General features: G+C 47.6%; 1 protein-coding gene across 3 annotated transcripts in view; it reads left to right on the forward strand.

Annotated features, from left to right (window-relative positions):
* Ncald (neurocalcin delta) overlaps positions 1-15651 on the forward strand; it is a 401997-nt gene extending 386346 nt beyond the window's left edge. For all 3 annotated transcript variants that reach the window (XM_076555873.1, XM_016001388.3, XM_016001389.3), the window contains 2 exons: positions 9526-9631; positions 12982-15651. In XM_076555873.1, coding sequence (XP_076411988.1) covers positions 9526-9631; positions 12982-13079 — 204 coding nt within the window. In that variant the 3' untranslated portion in view covers positions 13080-15651. The remainder of the gene's footprint in view (positions 1-9525; positions 9632-12981) is intronic.
* The last annotated feature ends 2661 nt before the right edge of the window (positions 15652-18312 follow it).

Consider the following 18312-nt stretch of genomic DNA (forward strand, 5'->3'; position numbering starts at 1 on the left):
TGCCCCCTGGTTCCAGTTTCCCCCAGCACTCTCTCCCTCCTGTTCCCATCCTTACCACCCCCCAATCCAGAGCCCTCCCCTCATCCAACAGCAATGTCTATTCTATTTCCCCTTTGCAGTGAGATCCATGCACCCCCCAGCCCTTGAGCCCTCCTTGTTACTTAGCGTCTCTGGGTCTGTGGATTGTAGCCTGGTTCTCCTTTACTTTAGAGCTAATATCCACCTATGAGAGAGTACATGCCATGCTTGTCTTTCTGAGTCTGGGTTACCTCAATTAGGATGTTCTTTCTAGTTCCATCCATTTGCCTGCAAATGTCATGATGTCATTGTTTTTAACAGCTGAGTAGTACTCCATTGTGTAAATGTACCTCATATTCTTTATATATTCTTCTGTTGAGGGACCTCTAGGTTGTTTCCAGTTTCTGGCTATTATGAATAAAGTTTCTATAAACATAATTGAGCAAGTGTCCTTGTGGTATGGTGGAACATTCTTTGGATATATACCCAGGAGTAGTGTAGCTGAGTCTTGAGGTAGATTGATTCCCAATTTTCTTAGAAACTGCCAAATTGATTTTCAAAGTGGCTGTACAAATTTGCATGCCTACCAGCAATGGAGGAGTGTTCCCCTTTCTCCATATCCTCTCCAGCATAAGCTGTCATTTGTGTTTTTAATCTTAGACATTCAGACAAGTTCAAGTTTGAATCTCAGTTTGTTGCTGTCTAGTTTCTTGAATTATTTAAATATTTTGGATATCAGCCCTCTGTGAGATGTGGGATTGGTGAAGATCTTTTCCCATTTTGTAGGCTGCCATTTTGTCATATTGATGGTGTCCTTTGCTTTAGAGAAGCTTTTCAATTTCAGGAGGTCCCATTTATTGCCACTCTTAATGCCTATGCCACTGGTATTCTGTTCAGGAAGTGGTCTCTTGTGCCAATGTGTTCAAGGTTATTCCCCACTTTCTCTTCTGTCAGGTTCGATGCATTTATGTTGAGGTCTTTGATCCACTTGGACTTGAGTTTTGTGCAGGATGATAAGTATGGATCCATTTGCATTCTTCTACATGCAGACATACAATTAGATTAACACTATTTGTTGAAGATGCTTTCTTTTTCCATTGTATAATTTTGGCTTCTTTGTCAAAAATCAAGTGTCCATAGGTCTGTAGATTTACATCTAGGTCTTCAATTTGATTCCATTGATCAACTGTCTCTTTACCATTACCATGCTGTTTTTACTGCTATTGCTCTGTAGTACAGCTTGAAATCAGGGATGGTGATACCACTGGAAGTTCTTTTATTGTACAGGATTATTTCAGCTATCCTGGGTCTTTTGTTTTTCCATATGAAGTTGAGTATTGTTCTTTCAAGGTTTGTAAAGAATTGTATTGGACTTTGATTGGAATTGCATCAAATCTATAGATTCCTTTTGGTAAAATGGCCATTTTACTATGTTAATCCTACCAATCCATGAATATGGGAGATCTTTTCATTTTCTAATATATTCTCAATTTCTTTCTTCAAAGACTTGAAGTTCTTGTCACACAGTTCTTTCACTTCCTTAGTTAGAATTATGCCTATGTATTTCATGTTATTTGTGGCTATTGTAAAGGGTATTATTTCCCTGATTTCTTTCCCAGCCCATTTATCATTTGTATATAGGAGGGCTACTGATTTTTTTATTTACTGATCTTTTTAGTTAATTTTGTATCCAGGCAATTCATTGAAGGTATTTATCAGCTGTAGAAGTTCCCTGGTAGAGTTTTTTGGGTCAGTTATGTATATTATTATATCATCTGCAAATATCAATAATTTGACTTCTTCCTTTCCAATTCCTATCCCTTGATTTCCTTAAATGATCTTATTGCTCTAGCTAAAACTTCAACTACTGTACTGAATAGATATGGAGAAAGTGGACAGCCTTTTCTTGTTCCTGATTTTAGTGGAATTGCTTTGAGTTTCTCTCCATTTAATTTTATGTTAGCTATCAGCTTGCTATATATTGTTTTTATTATGTTTAGGTATGTCCCTTGTAGCCCTGATCTCTCTAAGACTTTTATCATGAAAGGGTGTTGAATTTTGTCAAAGACCTTTTCAGCGTCTAATGAGATGATCATGTGTTGTTGTTGTTGTTGTTTCAGTTTGTTTATATTGTAGATTATATTGACAGCTTTTCATATGTTGAACCATTCCTGCGTTTCTGAGATGAAGCCCACTCAATCATGGTGCATGATCTTTTTTATGTGTTTTTGGATTCAGCTTGCAAGTATTTTATTGAATATTTTTACATCAATGTTCATGAGGGAAATTGCTTTGTAATTCTCTTTCTTTGTTGAGTCTTTGTGTGGTTTGGGTATCAGGGAGACTGTGGCCTCATAAAATGAATTTGGCAATGTTCCTTCTGTTTCTATTTTATGGAATAATTTGAGGAGTATTGTTATTAGCTCTTTTTTGAAAGTCTGATAGAATTCTGTGCTAAAATCATCTGGCCCTGGGCTTTTCTGGTTGGGAGACTTTTAGTGACTGCTTCTATTTCCTTAGAGTTTATAGTCTATTTAAATAGTTATCTGAGGTTGATTTAACTTTAGTATGTGGTACCTATTTAGAAAATTGTCCATTTCTTTTAGATTTTCCAATTTTGTGGAGTAGAGATTTTTGAAGTATGACCTGATGATTCTCTGGATTTCCTCCGTGTCTGTTGTTATGTCCCCCTTTTCAATTCTGATTTTGTTAATTTGGAAATTATCTGTCTGCCTTTTAGTTAATTTGGATAAGGGTTTGTCTATCTTATTGATTTTCTCAAAGAACCAACTCTTTGTTTCATTGATTCTTTGTATTGTTCTCTTTGTGTATATTTTATTGATTTTGGCCCTGAGTTTAATTATTTCCTGCCATCCACTCCTCTTGGGTGCATTTGCTTCTTTTGTTCTAGAGCTTTCTGGTATGCTGTTAAGTCGATAGTATGAGATCTCTCTAATTTCTTTATGAAGGAAGGTATTTAGTGCTATGAACTTTCCTCTTAGCACTGCTTTCATTGTGTCCCGAAAGTCTAGGTATGTTGGACATTCATTTTCATTGAATTCTAGGAAGTCTTTAATTTCTTTCTTTATTTCCTCCTTGACCCAGTGATGATCCAGTAGAGAGTTGTTCAGTTTCCATGAGTTTGTAGTCTTTCTGTAGTTTCTGTTGTTGTTGAAACCCAGCTTTATTACATAATGGTACATAGAAGGTACAGTAGATTATTTCAGTTTTCTTGTATCTGTTGAGATCTGCTTTGTGACTGAATATGTGGTCAATTTTGGAGAAGGTTCCATGTGGTGCTGAGAAGAAGGTATATTCTTTTGTGTTTGGGTGAACGGTTCAGTAGATGTCTATTAAGTCCACTTGAGTCGTAATGTCTGTTAGTGCTGTTGTTTCTCTGCTTAGTTTCTGTCTGGCAGACCTGTCCATTGGTGAGAGTGGGGTGGCAAAGTCTCCCACTCTTAATGTGTGGAGTTTGATGTGTGATTTAAGCTTTAGTAATGTTTCTTTACAAAATCAGAATTGAGACTCATCCCGGTAAATTTTTCCTTCAATGAGTATGAGGTATCCTTCCCCATCTCTTTTGATTAATTTTAGTTGGAAATCTATTTTGTTAGATATTAGAACCACTACATCAGCTTGCTTCTTGGGTCCATTTGCTTGGAAAATCTTTTTCCAACTGTTTACTCTGAAGTAATGTTTATCTTTGGTGTTGAGGTATGTTACTTGTATGCAGCAGAAGGATGGATTGTGTTTTTATATCCATTTTGTTAGCCTGTGTCTTTTTATTGGTGAATTGAGTCCATTGATATTGAGAGATATTAATGACCAGTGATTGTTAATTCCTGTTATTTTATTGGTGGTGGTGCATGTGTGTGTGTGTGTGTGTGTGTGTCCCTTCTTTGGATTTTGTTGGTGTGAGATTGTCTATTGACTGTGTTTTCACCAGTGTAGTTAACTTTGTTGGAGTTTTCCTTGTAGTACCTTCTGTAGGACTGGATTTGTGAATATGTATTGTTTAATTTTGATGTTGTCATGAAATATCTTATTTTCTGCATCCATGGTGATGAAAATTTTGCTGGGTACAGTACTCTGGGCTGGCATTCTTGGTCTCTTAGAGTCTGTAGCATATCTGTCCAGAACCTTCTGGCTTTTAGGGTCTCCATTGAGAAGTCAGGTATAATTCTAATAGGTTCGCCTTCTATATGTTACTTGGCCTTTTTTCCTTGCAGCTTTTAATATTCTTGTTGTTATTGTGATTGTGTGTATGTTTAGTGTTTTGATCATTATGTGACACAAGAACTTTCTTTTCTGATCCAATCTATTTGGGGTTCTGAAAGCTTCTTGTACCTTTATAGGCACGTCCTTCTTTAGGTTAGGAAAATTTTCTTCTATGATTTTGTTAAATATATTTTCTGGGTTTTTGAGCTGGGATTCTTTTCCTTCTGTTCCTATTATTCTTAGGTTTGGTCTTTTCATAGTGTCCCAGATTTTCTGGATGTTTTGTGTTAGAAGTTTTTTAGATTTAACATTTCCTTTGACAGATAAATCTACTTCTTCTATAGTATCATCAACACCTGAGATTGTTGATGAAGGGGCGGGGGGGGGGGCAGGGTGTGTGATTGGAGTGATATTCTCTGTCAGTTATGGTACCTGAAATACCTCAGCAGAAAATCATGAAGGATGTTGACTTAGTTTACCTTTCCGGATAGGCATGAGAAATGATTTGTACCATTCCAGACATGTAGACACTGATTGTATTTCAAAAATATTTCCACAAAAGGTTTTCATGGTCCTTTCTCCTGGTATATAAATCTTTCCGAGCACTTCCTTGTCTGTAACCTACAAAGTCAGCACTGCTCAGCTCCTCTGGCCTTAGTCTGTATCAGAGAGCCCTGAGTGTCTGCTTCTCTGCTGGAAGACCCTAAAGTTTCTCAGAGAAAACGCCTTGATTCTTAGAGCTGTGCCTGGCCTCAGTCAGTCCACACCCTGTCTTTCTTTGCCAGTATCCTAAGAGCTTGTTCCTTTGGAGATGAAGGAGGGAGGAGGGGAGGCAGGGAGGGAGGGAGGAAGAGAGGGAGAGAGCACCACAAAGAAGCAGAAAGCATCTAGCCACGGTGAGGAGCTGCCCAGAGTCCACCAGGGCACAGCCACAGCTGGGCTTCTTAGTGTCCCAAAGGGACAGTTACCCAGGGGCGAGAACAGGACCCTTCCAGCTTAATTAAAAACAGGCCACCTCTGCCAGGCCCCTTCCTGACACTGCTGAACATAAAATGGGGAGGTAGCCTGGTTCCCCCAAGATTTAATCGCATTACATTTAGGGAAGCCGATGCTAATAAAAGACAGAATGTGCCTCCGAGCACTGCCTGGGGTTGTGTCTCCTCTCTAGGCCCTAGATCCCCAGACGGAAGTTCAGCAGTAGTCAGCTGTGGTTGTTCATGCTCTGGGGAAGAGAAGAAAGGTACCAACCACATAAGAAAGTGGGTTTGGGATCAGTCCACTAATCCTATTGGCTAATTGGTGCCCAAAGAACAAATCTAGCCTAATTGCCATAGCAAAGCCTGGAAACAAAGCCTGAAAAGGTGAATCTCTTTTTAGGGAACTTCACCTTCCCAAGTCTGCACATCCGGGAGCCCAGTCTGTGGCTGATGGTTCTGGTCGTGGGAGGTTGGCGACTGTTCCTGTGGGGTTGGGGCCCTGGAGAGGGAGCTGTTTGTAGGTTGGCTGAGTTTCTCCGAAATCAGCTCTGCTCCTCCATCCTCACAGCCAGGGTGCAGGCCTCCTCTCCGTCACACTCCGTGCTTGCTTGTCTTTGAAGCCTCCACTCAGGCAGGAGTGTGAACAAACTGAGCTCTGTGTTGTTCCTGGTGGGAGCCATCGAAGTCCCAAGGAGGGGTTCTTAAAACATTGATGGGCTTCTAAGGGGCCACAAGGGAACTGAGAAGACTGGAGATGAGGGCTTTTATGACACCCACTAAGGCATTGCTGGGGTGCCTGTACCCATCTAAATGGTGGTCCCTGGAAAGTGGGACACTTTTGGGGTGCAGTGTGGTATCCTCCAAGTTCCTTCCAAAAGGACAGGTGAGGTGTGGGAGGACAAAGCCCATCAAATGCTTTTCTTGTTAAGGCCTTTTGCTTTTTTCCATGTTTTCCCCCATGGTCGGCCCTCAGGGAGGCCTGCCCTAACCCTGGGTATAACCTCTCATCACACCACACAGCCACCTCTGCATGCCCCACGGTGACCTTGCGCTCACCCTGAGTAGGTGTGTCTCCCTGCTTTCTTTGGTTCCTAGTCAGACGGCTGAGGACAAAGGCAGGGTCGGTGACAGTTCCTGGTGTGTGGTACTCACACAGAAATTGATGAATGGGTGAGTGGGTGGTCAATGAATGGGAACTGAGAAGGGTGGCGGGATCAACTCAAAGCAGAGACTTGCATGACCGGAGCTGCTGGTGTCAGTGCAGGAGCTTCCAAATCTGCCACTCCTTAAAGTTGCCCGCAGTGCTAGATCCGCATCGTGTCCACGGGAGGGGCTGCTGGCAGCTGTTGGCAGATTCCGACCACTAGGGTCCTTTCCATGAGTGTTAAATTCACATTTACAGAGGCAGAGAGAAGTGGAAGAGGGGGAAGGAGACAAAAACTCTGAGGACAGAGAAGTAGAATAGGAGAAAAGTGAGAGAAGGAATCCAAGAGAGGGCAGCTGGGTGGGGACAGTCACCGGTGGACACCATCTCTAAACCGAGGCTATGCAAGACCGTGCGGCAGCACCAACTGCGGCTTGATGAGTAGCCAGGTGTGACTGCCAGTCACGGAGGAGGGCGTCCTGGAGTGAAACGATCCCAGATAGGATGATGGAGCCATTTGTTTGTGCAGAGGAAGGAGATCGCTCACTGAGGTGGAAGGAAGGGAGCACATACGTGACTTCCTGCAGGAGGGTCACATTTCCATCTGTCCTTAGTACATGAGTAGGGGGTGGGGGTCGAACACTCCGATGGGAAAGGAGGCGAATGAAGCCACTGGTCCAGGAAACCCAATTGTGAACATATTGACCAAGTTGGTGGGAACTGTCAGTGGCCACAGGAGAGCATCTCCCAAGATGCTCCTGGGTCCAATCACAAACACCAGCCAGGATGGAACCTTCCAGAGGCAAAACAGACTCAGCAGAGGAACAAGCAGGTCCGGAAGAGATCATGGGTCTGCTGGAGTCTTCTGGAACAATAAATCCCTCCCTTGTCTATAAATAGTCCTCAGCTGACACCTCTGCAGCCCCGGGGGTGGGCCGCGGCTCGCCCTGAAAGAAGCAGTGCTGGGTGAACTGATGGGGGTCCAGACCCTGCGCTGTTAGTGCCGAGGTCAGATACGGCATGGCACTGCTGTCGCTGCCCTGAGATTCCTGAGCTTAGGAACTCATAAAGACGCTCCAAGTCGGGGTGCGTGTGTGATGTATGTGTGTGTAGTGTGATGTGTGTGTGTGTGTGTGTGTGATGTGTATGTGTGTGTGTGTGATGTGTGTGGTGGTGGGATATGTGTTCATGGTGTAGTGTGTGTCTTGTGGTATATGTATGTGTGTGTGTGTTATGGTGTGGTGTGTGTGTAGTGTGGTGTGTATGTGATGGGGTGTGTGTGTGTGTGGTGTGATGTGTGTGATAAGATGTGTGTGGTATGATTTGTGTGTGTGTAGTGTGATGTATGTGTGTGGTATGATTTGTGTGTGTGGTGTGATGTATGTGTGTGGTATGATTTGTGTGTGTGGTGTGATGTATGTGTGTGGTATGATTTGTGTGTGTGGTGTGATGTATGTGTGTGGTATGATTTGTGTGTGTGGTGTGATGTATGTGTGTGGTATGATTTGTGTGTGTGGTGTGATGTATGTGTGTTGTAGTATATGTATGTGTTTTGTTGTGCGATATGTTTGATATGTATGGTGTAGTGTGTACGTGGCGGGTGTGTGTGTGTGTGTGTGTGTGTGTGTGTGTGTGTGTGTGTTGCCACTGGTTTCATCTTGCTTTGGTCTGAAGTTAACTGGAAAGCTTGGAGATCTCGGAGTCTCTGCTTTTCCACTTTTAAACGATCCCCACCTGTGTGGCCGACAGCTTGGTGTAGTCCTCCACCCATCATGCAGACCATGACACAGACGGAGGCCTGAGAGAACCAGCCGCTGGGTGCGGGGGAAGGACTAACCAGGACTCTGTTCTTGCCTCCAGGGACACATTGGTGAGCATGTTCAGGAGAGCTGGCTGTGACTGAGTTTACCCAGTGACAGCCGTCACCCTAAACAGGGCCACGGTGCTGGCCCTGACTGTCCTGGAGTGACTGACTCACTGTGGGTGGCCTTGGAGCTCAGCAAGGGCTGTGACTGTGCTTCTGGCAGACCTGGGAGTCTGCCTCAGGGGTCTCTGAGGGATGGGATCTGCCTGAGGAAACTCTGCTGGGTGGATCATCATCGTTCTTACTGCACTGACTGCGATTAGACCAGGTCTGAAATATTTCAGATCTTTCTGACAGGGTTGATCCTAAACAAGAATACAGAGCAGGACATATAGCCCTTAATACCACTTTTGTCCCCCTCCCCACACCCCGCATTCCTTCTTTTTCTTGGTTGTCTTTCTTTCCCTGTTTTTCCCAGTTGCCCTGTTTCATCTAGAACTCCAGAAACTTCTGGAACTTTCTGGCAAAATCTACCTTTTCTTAAACTTTTCCCCCCTTCTCCTCCCCCCATGGCTGAGGTGACCAAAGTGAATCTGATTAAGAAGTTGTGATCTGAAGATTGAAACAATGACTTCATCTTACTCTTCCCAGATACAAAGTACCTTTGATGAATGAGGCCCCCCCAAGCCTTTCCCAGCCATTTGCCAAAGGCTCTGGGTTATGAGGGATGCCTCCACTTCAGCTTCCAGTCTTTCAGTCGAATCATTTTTCTGAGATTGCAATGTTATTGTAATCCCAAACTGACAGCACCCCGTTTCCCTCTCACAGCTGCTGGGATCTTCAGCAAAGTGAGCCCTAGCCACATACTACAGGGGAGAGCAGCACTGGATGGTCGGGTTGACAGATAATGATTGCCTGAGAGAAGATAATGGCATGCCCTGACAGACTTTCGGGTGTCTGTCATCCTCAAGGGGCCGGGGTTATGACCACAATAGGCTCCCCTTGTCCCTTAGCCTGGGGACACAGCAACATTCAACAGCGCTCCTTAGGAGCCCCGCCCCTCTCACAAGCCCTGCTCAGTTTAACGCAGCTGCCGGGAACTCCTTTATACATCACCACTGCAGAAGCAGCAGTTGTGGCTTTCTGCCAGTTGGCACTGCCGTGAGCATCACTGGTGGAAAGCAGGTTCTGCCGGCCTTGCTTCTACCAGGGACTACACATCCTGTCCTGTCACAAAGCCCAGGAGCGGACCCGGCTCCCCCAACGCACAGGGACCTTCACTCCGGCATCGGACACTGAGTAGACCTTCTGTTGGGCGGAACCGCGTTTCCATCTCACCACCCTGTTGCTTGTGTCCCTAGGCGATCTACAAAATGGTTTCCTCTGTCATGAAAATGCCTGAAGATGAATCGACCCCAGAGAAAAGGACAGAAAAGATCTTCCGCCAGATGGACACCAACAGAGACGGTAGGAGGCTGGAGGGCTTTGCTTGTGCCAACCTGCTGGTGGGATCCAGACAGAGCCGCTCTCCTAAGGACAGAATGTCAGCCACAGGGACTGACATAAAGTGCTCCGTGAGAGCCACCTATCCTGGGCTGGAAGGAACTGAAGCTGGTAGACCCCAGAGCTGGGTAGACCCCAGAGCTGGGTAGACCCCGGGGCTGGGTAGCCCCCAGAGCTGGGTAGACCACGGAGCTCGGTAGATCCCGGTGCTGGGTAGACCCTGGTGCTGGGTGGACGCTGGTGCTGGTAGACCCCGGGGCTGGTAGACCCTGGAGCTGGTAGACCCCGGAGCTGGTAGACCCCGGAACTCTGTAGACCCCGGTGCTGTCTATAAGTGAAACACCACTAGTGAATGCACAAACCAAAGTGGGAAGGAAAGTTGATTTCAAACAACATGGACAATTCTGGAATGGTGGTAACACGGGAGGACCACAAGTGTGAGGATAACCTAATAAGGAAACCTTATCTGTAAAATGAGGAAATAAAATGACTTCTGCATATTGGTCTGTCAAGTAGAATACCAGAGGCCCAAGCACTTGAGAAATAGTGACATCTTCTTGGCATAACTGTGTCTGTATGCAATATCTGGGACATGCCTATGCTAAGGACTTGTTATTCAACTGAAATTCAAAATTAATTCGGCATGCTTATTTTTCTTGACAAATCTTGAAGGGCTACTCAGAAGTGCCTGAGTTTACAGGGCTAAGTCAAGGCTGGCCCATGCTGCCAAAAGCTTCAGAGCTTTTTGAAAACTGTTTGTTCATTTATTATTTATGTGTATGTATACACATGCCTGTGTGAGGTTATGTGCACCAGGAACATGCAGGTACCCACAGAGGTCTCAAAAGTGCATGCAATCCCCTGGAACTGGAGCTACAGGTGGTTGTGATCTAGCCAACAGGGGTGCTGGGATTCAAACACTGGGCCTCTCTCTGCGAGAGCAGTAAGTGCTCTCGGCCACTGAGCCGTCTCTCCGGCCCCTCGTTTTTTAAAACAGATTTAATTTTCTTTATCACTACTGTGTGTGTTGTTACACATGTTATTACATGACCTGTACATGTGTGCCATGGCGCATGGATGGAAGTCAGAGGACAGACAGCTCTGTGGAGTCAGCTTCCCCCTCCCCCTTCACATAGGCTCCCCATCAAATTCAGGTCTTCAGGTCCGTACGACTGGTACTTTACCACACCGAGCCGTCTCATGGCCCCAGATCTCAGCTCTTGATGTTCACCAAGTCTTCTCAGCAGTGTGGACCAGGTGATGCTGATGTGCACAAGAGAAGGCTCTGCATCCAGCCAGCCTCTTTCTCCTCCCACACGTGGGGCGCCAGCTCCCTGAGAATCTTGGTTTTCGAGGTGCAAGCCAGTCTGTTTCCTCCGCAGAGTCGCACGACATCCCGTTTCCCTTCATGTGCCTTGATTCAGAGCACAGTTTGTTTCGTAAAGTTTAAACCCACATGGGATTGTTTCAACAGTTAATGAACTTGCTGACGATGAACCACAGGCTTGGGTAGTCTGGGGAACATGGTGGCTTTAAGATCCAGCCTTCTCCTTAGAGAAGAAGGATGTGTGCCTCACAGGCAGTGACAGGGCCTCTCTCATGGGACTCCAGGATCAAAGGGCCCTGGCCGGGTGACCATTCCCGGTGTGCAGCTGACAACACTGGCCCAGGCTTTGCCACAGAGAGATTTGTTTAGATAAAGAAATCGATGCGGATGGAAGCGGTGAGGGAAGGACGGGTGGGGGTTGTTGAGCAGCCAGGAGACTCACTGCGCTAGCTCAGGGCTTGGCTTCAGGGCCCCAGCTCTGAGTCCCCTGTTCCTTGTCACCCGAGCAGAGCAGGGGTCATGGAAAGTCTGCTGCCATCATAGTCTTAGTTAAAAGTCTTCGCATGTCACTGCTGACCTCTGTACCTCCAGGTAAGTCAACATGCTAGTCTGTGCAAGAGGGCGGAGAGTTCCTGTTGGGTACCAAGTGTCCCCGGTGCTGGCGCCTGAGACTTCAGGGTGTTCAAATGATGCTTCTGTCCTACCCGCTCAGTCTCACCCTGCAGTACCTGAGCAGGTAGCTGGGAAGAGCAGCTAAGGAGGTGCTGAGGTACACAGGTCTAAAGGAGCCTGAGAGGCCTAGTGCCCGTCTCTGGAAGGGTAGATGGAGCTAAGTCTCCAGGAAAGGAAAAAGGGCAAAGCTGGGCAGAGGGGCCCAGCAGTTCTGTACCCAGTTTATTAGTCAATGAGCCGCGTGACTCAAAGGGCCAGGGATGGGGGAGCATCCCCTGCTCACTTCTCCACAATGACAGTGACAGGGAATCTTTACTGGAAGAAAGCTGAGGAAGAAGAGGGAGACTTAGGATCCATGTTGTTGAGGAGGAAGAGATCTAGAGTCAAAAGGAAGCCTGGGCTGACAGTGAGACGCCATGTCACAAAAGAAAGAAAACGTGGCGAGGGAGCGGGTCCCCGGCCTCCTTCTCAAACCACCTGGGCGAAGGACCAGTGGGTCATCCTCCATTTAGAGCACACATCTTTATTCTCCTGACTTTGGAAGAAGATGCGGCTGTCCTCAAAAACTTGTTCAGAAGAACCTACTCTGCCCACCGAGGGGAGGGGTCTGCTGCAAACCGGAGCCCACCAGTACAGAGTGGCTGAAGGCCCCCTATGTGGGGCGTTTACCCACCACCCCACAGCTCCCCAGAGTTTTCTTGAGTGCGAGCAGCAGGAAATATTAGATAGAAGGATTTATTGCGGAGAATCTTGCGGAGATAAACAGATAGAAAATAAAGGATAGCCTCGAGAGGGCCTGGAACCTATTCCAACGGGCCCCAACTGTCTCTGCCCCCAAGGTTTTTATAGAGACGCCAAGGGATGGAGCAAAAGACCTCCTCCCCCAGCACAGCCAAGTGCAGACCATCTCAGACACCTGCACTCAGGCCCGTGGTCCTGATCATCCTCTATTCGGACCTGCTGGGTAAAGCCACGAGGAACCCGAGAACGGGCTCCCACACGCCTAGCCACAGCCCTGATGTTTCAAGAGCCTGGCACACTCAAACGAGGGGGGATATTTATTCCTCAGACACTGAGTGGGCCCCTACTGGGTAGGTAGAGGCAGAAGCACAGAGATTCAGGTCAGGGTAAGCCAACACCCGCTCCAAGCCCTGCGTCCTGGAAGTGGTAGGCAATGTCATGGTGAATGGGGGAAGTGGGGTCCCTTCCTCATGGTTTCCTGGCTTCTACTGAGGGAAGCCGTGGGCTCCTGCTGCTCCCAATGTGCAGTGCAAAGGGCCATGGGCTGCCACTCACTGGTCCTCTTGCTTCCTAGGAAAACTCTCCCTGGAAGAATTCATCCGCGGCGCCAAAAGCGACCCATCCATCGTGCGTCTCCTGCAGTGCGACCCCAGCAGTGCCGGCCAGTTCTGAACCCTGCACCCCAAGGACGCTACAGCTGCTCGTGTCTCCTGATTAGCGTTTGAACTTTTTTTTTTTTTTTTTTTTTTTTTTTTTGGCCAAACAATATTGATGGTGACGCTGTCCCCTCTTCGGTCAGATGCACCTCCCTGTGACACCTCTGCCTCTTGCTTCTTTCATCGTGGATGCTTTGTGGGAATGCCCAGAGCCCCATGTGCTGTGGAGAGCATGAGCTTCGTGGTGTTCCCTGCTGGAGGCTTTTTAATCATCATTATTTTCCCCTTTGATTCTAATGTCTCTGTCTTAAAACCCAAGACTTAAAACCCACCCAGCCCAGAGGGGCTTTGTTTGAAAGACAAAGCAAAACTACCATGGGTCTGTTGTCACGCATGCCCTCAGGGCTACCGCGGGCACCTGGGGCTTGGTTTCTTCAGAACAGGTTATACCCTCTGGGGAAAGACTAGGAAGGGGAGCTGGGAGATCCCCCCAGAGGCCCACTCCCCTATCTACCCCAGCAGGCTGTAGTTTCTAAGCTGTGAACATTTCAAGGTAAATTAACAGAGGAGATGGGAAGAGAAGGCTCATCTATTTTTTCCACAGGTTTACACGAGTTGAGCTAATATGAGTTTCTTTGAAATAATCTAACACAGATGGTAACATATTCCAAAACCAGACCCATCTGACTGCCTACTTGTGATTTATAAAAGACTGCTGTACATAAAACATTGGGTATTGCAGACCAAACTAAGTGTTTTGCCTTGTAAATGCATGTGTAGAGAGCGCTAATACAATCTTACTACGGAAGACTCTTTTTAGTAGCTTATTGTGAAGCCAACTACAATGAATGTCAATGTCTTGTTTTAAAGTCGTATCTGTCTTTGCACAAATGTACCAGTCAACAAGTATATTTTATATACTCCATAAACTTACACAGCAATGATGATGGGGCCTGGCTTTGATTTCTGAATGGTTCCCAGAGTCAAGGTGGATGGAGGACATGAGGAAGGCAGCTTTCCAAACGTCTAGTCGGGCACCGGGAGCCCCACACCAACAAGGACCAAGAACTAGCCGTGCACCCGTAGCCAATGCAGGTGTGACACTTCCCTAAGCAGATGAATGTTCTACAGACAGAGACTTCTTAGCAGTTTAACCCACATCCTTGGTGGGGGAGCCACATCTAGAATGTTCACTTTTCCTGCCCACGGGGCCCTTCAAAGAGTCAGGTGTGGGACAGCCTGGCAGTTCACCAGTAAGAGCCAGCGAGGGGACCTACCAATGGGGATCCCAACAGCATTCTCCCTCACTGTGCTCTTTGAATGTAGCCAAGTTGAGTTGCTGCTTGGGCTGATCACCTCACATACATTGAAATGAGGGCTGGAGGTAAGAACTTCTGGCCACAGGTGAGCCGAAGCCCCCCACCCCCCCCAGACAGCTGGCATCAGAAGACCCAACTACTCAAGGATGTCGATGGCAGAACCTGCCTGAGAGGAGGTGGGCAGGTCTGCTACCAAGCCACTTCCTGTAGGGCAAGAACCACAGAAAGATAAACACGACCACAAGGAAAGTGATGCCACGAGGTCCCTGCCAGTCTGCAGCCGTCCCCTGTCCCCCCACCCCCACCCCAAACACCACCACAGTGACTCGCACTCTGGCAGAAGTTCAGACTTGAACGGTGGATTAAAATGAATCACTTCAGGGCTTGAAATTTTGAGACCTAAATTTTGTAATTTTAATTTTCCCTGGTGTCATCTCCTTACATTTTGTACCAAGGCTTGCCAAATCCTGTGGGCCAAATGGTAAAGTCTGCTTTTGAACAGCAGAGTGAGCCCGAACTGTGGAGCACAAACAGGTCAGGGACCCAGCACAATGGTCTTTGGAAAGTGGACCCAACTGTCCCACTCTGAATTGAGGACTGAATCCTCTTTCTGGCTCTCATTCGATGAGTGGCATCAGTTAAGGCTGAGAACCCGCTCGGGCTCTGCCAGACCCTCTGTTTCCTAGAACTTCGAGCTGAGGTGGGACCTAGGGAAGGTGGCTTCCGGGTACTGGGAAACGGGAGCGCCAGAGGCATGGGCTGTGAGCCCTGCGGAAGGCACGTCGAGTTCCAGAACTGGCTAGCCACCCAGACAAAACACACTGCCTGTGTCCTCCCTGGGGCTGTGTCCCCTCCTCCCCACGGAGGTGTGGGGTATGTCTAATTTTATACATTTTCACCAAGGAACTTCATGGCACCTGGATGGCTGAGCGCCTGAAGACATGTCACTCTGATGAGGCATTGTTTGGGCTGTGTTTGGGAATACCTGGAGGAAGGGAGTCTTATTTGATCCAAGTAAAGGCAGCCGGTGTTGTCCACGGGACTGGACTAAATGGCTTATGACTTGAAGGATGCTTCAAAGGTGACTGTTTATACCTCGCTTAAGATGGAGAAGGGATGCTGTGGGTGCGGTCCCACCCCAGCAATACACCCCAGGGGGACTTTCTACAAATGAATTTAATAATATATGTCAGACTATGTGGTGTGGTCCCATTCAGTTGATTGTATAGCTCTTGCCTGGCATTAAAGCATGTTTATTATTTAATATCATTATCTGGAACATGAGATTTTCCTTACTAAAGCTGCTGTCTTGAGGGGGGGGGGTTCCAGGTTGGGGGTGGAAGAGTTTTGAAGCGTTGTTGGTCCATGTATCACTTCCTTCTCCCTTCCCAGGTTGGCTTCTACTCCCTCACATTGACTCTCCTTTCCCAAACCTGAGGTACACAAGCAAAAACCCAGGCCAACGTCTGCTCAGTAGGATCTGGGGAGGCCTGAAAAAGGCAATCTAATCCTCCCCCTTCTCCTCTGTCAGAGAAGATTCTGTGGAGGAGATAACGTGATGGAACACCTGTACCTCCAAGCCACTCACATTCTCTTGTGGTCACAGACCGGCCTTGACTGCAGCCCCGAAGGCTAATGCCGTATGAACAGGGGCCTCATAGGCCAACTAGACCTTTGGAGAGCAGATGTGGAGAAGTCTTTTCCTACTGTACACAGTTGGTCTCTAGGTACAAGGACTGTCTGAAACACACCAAGTCATTCATGGCAGCCGTGGTGGGAAGGTGGCTGGAGCCTCTAAGGAGTCTGTCCACATACAACCCAGGAATTTCCACACATTTCCAACTTCAAGGGGCCTGCTGTCTGGAGTCTGTTGTCCTGGGTGTTGATGTATGGTGCACAGTCCCAACATCCCTAGGGACGCAAGGATGGTGACAATAAGGAGCTAACCACTGGGCAGCTCCCAGACATGGGAAGGCTTAGCTGTACAGCTTTTCCAGGGAATAGCTGCTATTTTAGTGTTTCTCTTTGAGAAACGGTGAAAACACTTCACAGTGCAAGGTGGCTGGACTTGCTAATCACTACTCTTGGTTAAAGAGTCACCATTGGGCTGGAGAGATGGCTCAGTGGTTAAGAGCACCGACTGCTCTTCCAGAGGTCCTGAGTTCAATTCTCAGCAACCACATGGTGGCTCACAACCACTTGTAATGAGATCTGGTGCCTTCTGGCCTGCAGGGACACATGCAGGCAGAATATTATATACATAATAAATAAGTAAATCTTTAAAAAAAAATAGTCACCATTATACACAGGATTGGGCCCATCAATATTCTGTCATGGAGTGGGGGATGGGGATAAGGGAGAAACTTACAAGACTCCACCCCTCCCTGAGGAGCTGTTCGCAGTGAGCAGTTGCTGGGGAGGGGAAAAATGAAGGGGATCAGCAGGAGCAGGCAGGGGACAAGACAAGAGAAGGTAGTGAGGGGTGAACATGACCAAATCATACATGTTCGCAAAAAAAAAAAAAAAATGAAGTTAGTATATGCTAACAAAAATCCTCACCGGTACATGCACCCCCACGGAGACAGGCAAATGGCCAGTCAGCCCTCACCAAGCTGAACTTCTTCAATAGCAGTATCTCAGCACTTGGTTGGGTTCGTGCTGAGTGTTCCACCATGCCCCCATTCCGTGTGAGTGTGGAAGGCTTGGACATGTGTGAGCTGGGGGGGGGGGCATTGTTAGCAAAGAAGTTGACTGGGAGGGGAGGACCGGCCTCAAGATGAGTTGCAAACCTCTATCCCACCTTGAGCACCACTGTAGCTACCTTTGCTCTCCCCCACCGGCTAATCAGAAAGGTTCTTTCCCGAATGGTCCGTGATGGGTATTTGATCCCAGTGAACAAGGGTGGTGGCATCTGCAGTCTGCACCACACCTCTCCTCTGGCTCATCCGAGGCCCCCACCGTCTTCCCTCAAACTCCTGAGTCCCAACATTAACCATCCACCCATTCAAGGGAGCCCAGAAGTACAGAGCTGAAGAACCCTTGGGAACAAATGGAATGCAGCACCAAGGGCACTCCCCCAGTCCAGGGAGCTTGTGTTGACAAGCGCAGTTCACTGTGATGGCCACATCGAAGGGGGAGATGTGGTGAGCACTCACACCCCCCAAACCACCCATGACACCCAGGCAGGTGTGAATGTCAGTCAGACCTGAGGAAGAGGGAGGACATGGAGAGTAACGAAAAGGCTTATGGCCTATTTCACTCCAGAAATTTCCACAGAGTAAACACCCCTCACCCCAGGCCTGCTCTTCCCTACCCCTGATGTGAACATAGAGGGCTGATCCCACTGGGGTTGAAATCCGCCAGGGAAGGCTTTTTGGAGGCAAGATTTTAGTACCATGCCTGGAGAAAGAAGGGGTGCAGTGGAGAATGCCTGTAATGCTACTTGTTGGGATGGGTGCCCTTGTGAAATCACTGAAGACACCAGCTGGAGCAAGGTGAGCAGTCCTGAAATGTGGTGGTTACCACTGGAGCCCCAGCACGGATGGTGTTCTGAAGTGTGGCTCTTGGAGGGCCAGAAAGTGTGGATGTGGAATTGAAGTGTGAGCCATGTGACTTTTGCCTCTCTGTAGAGGCTGGCACAGATGTAAAGCAGAAAGAATCTCCAGAAAGTGCCAGGGAGAAGGTGCAGGCAGAACCACCTGAGGGAACCAGTCAGGAGCAACTTCCAGGCCACACTGGGGGCCTCTTGTCGCTTTCGGCCCTCTTGGCATTTAAGCCTGGTGTAACGGGAGGGTGGGGGCTGGAAGAGCAAGTCTGTGCTCTCCTGTAAGCAGGGGCTGAAGGTGTAAGAGCAGCCCAGACCCAGGCCAGAGACTCCCTCGAAGACAAAGGGCACCCAGGCTCACCACACAGAATCACCAGACGCTGCTG

Source organism: Peromyscus maniculatus, chromosome 20 (assembly GCF_049852395.1).
Source record: "Peromyscus maniculatus bairdii isolate BWxNUB_F1_BW_parent chromosome 20, HU_Pman_BW_mat_3.1, whole genome shotgun sequence".
In the NCBI taxonomy this organism is placed as follows: Eukaryota; Metazoa; Chordata; class Mammalia; order Rodentia; family Cricetidae; genus Peromyscus; species Peromyscus maniculatus.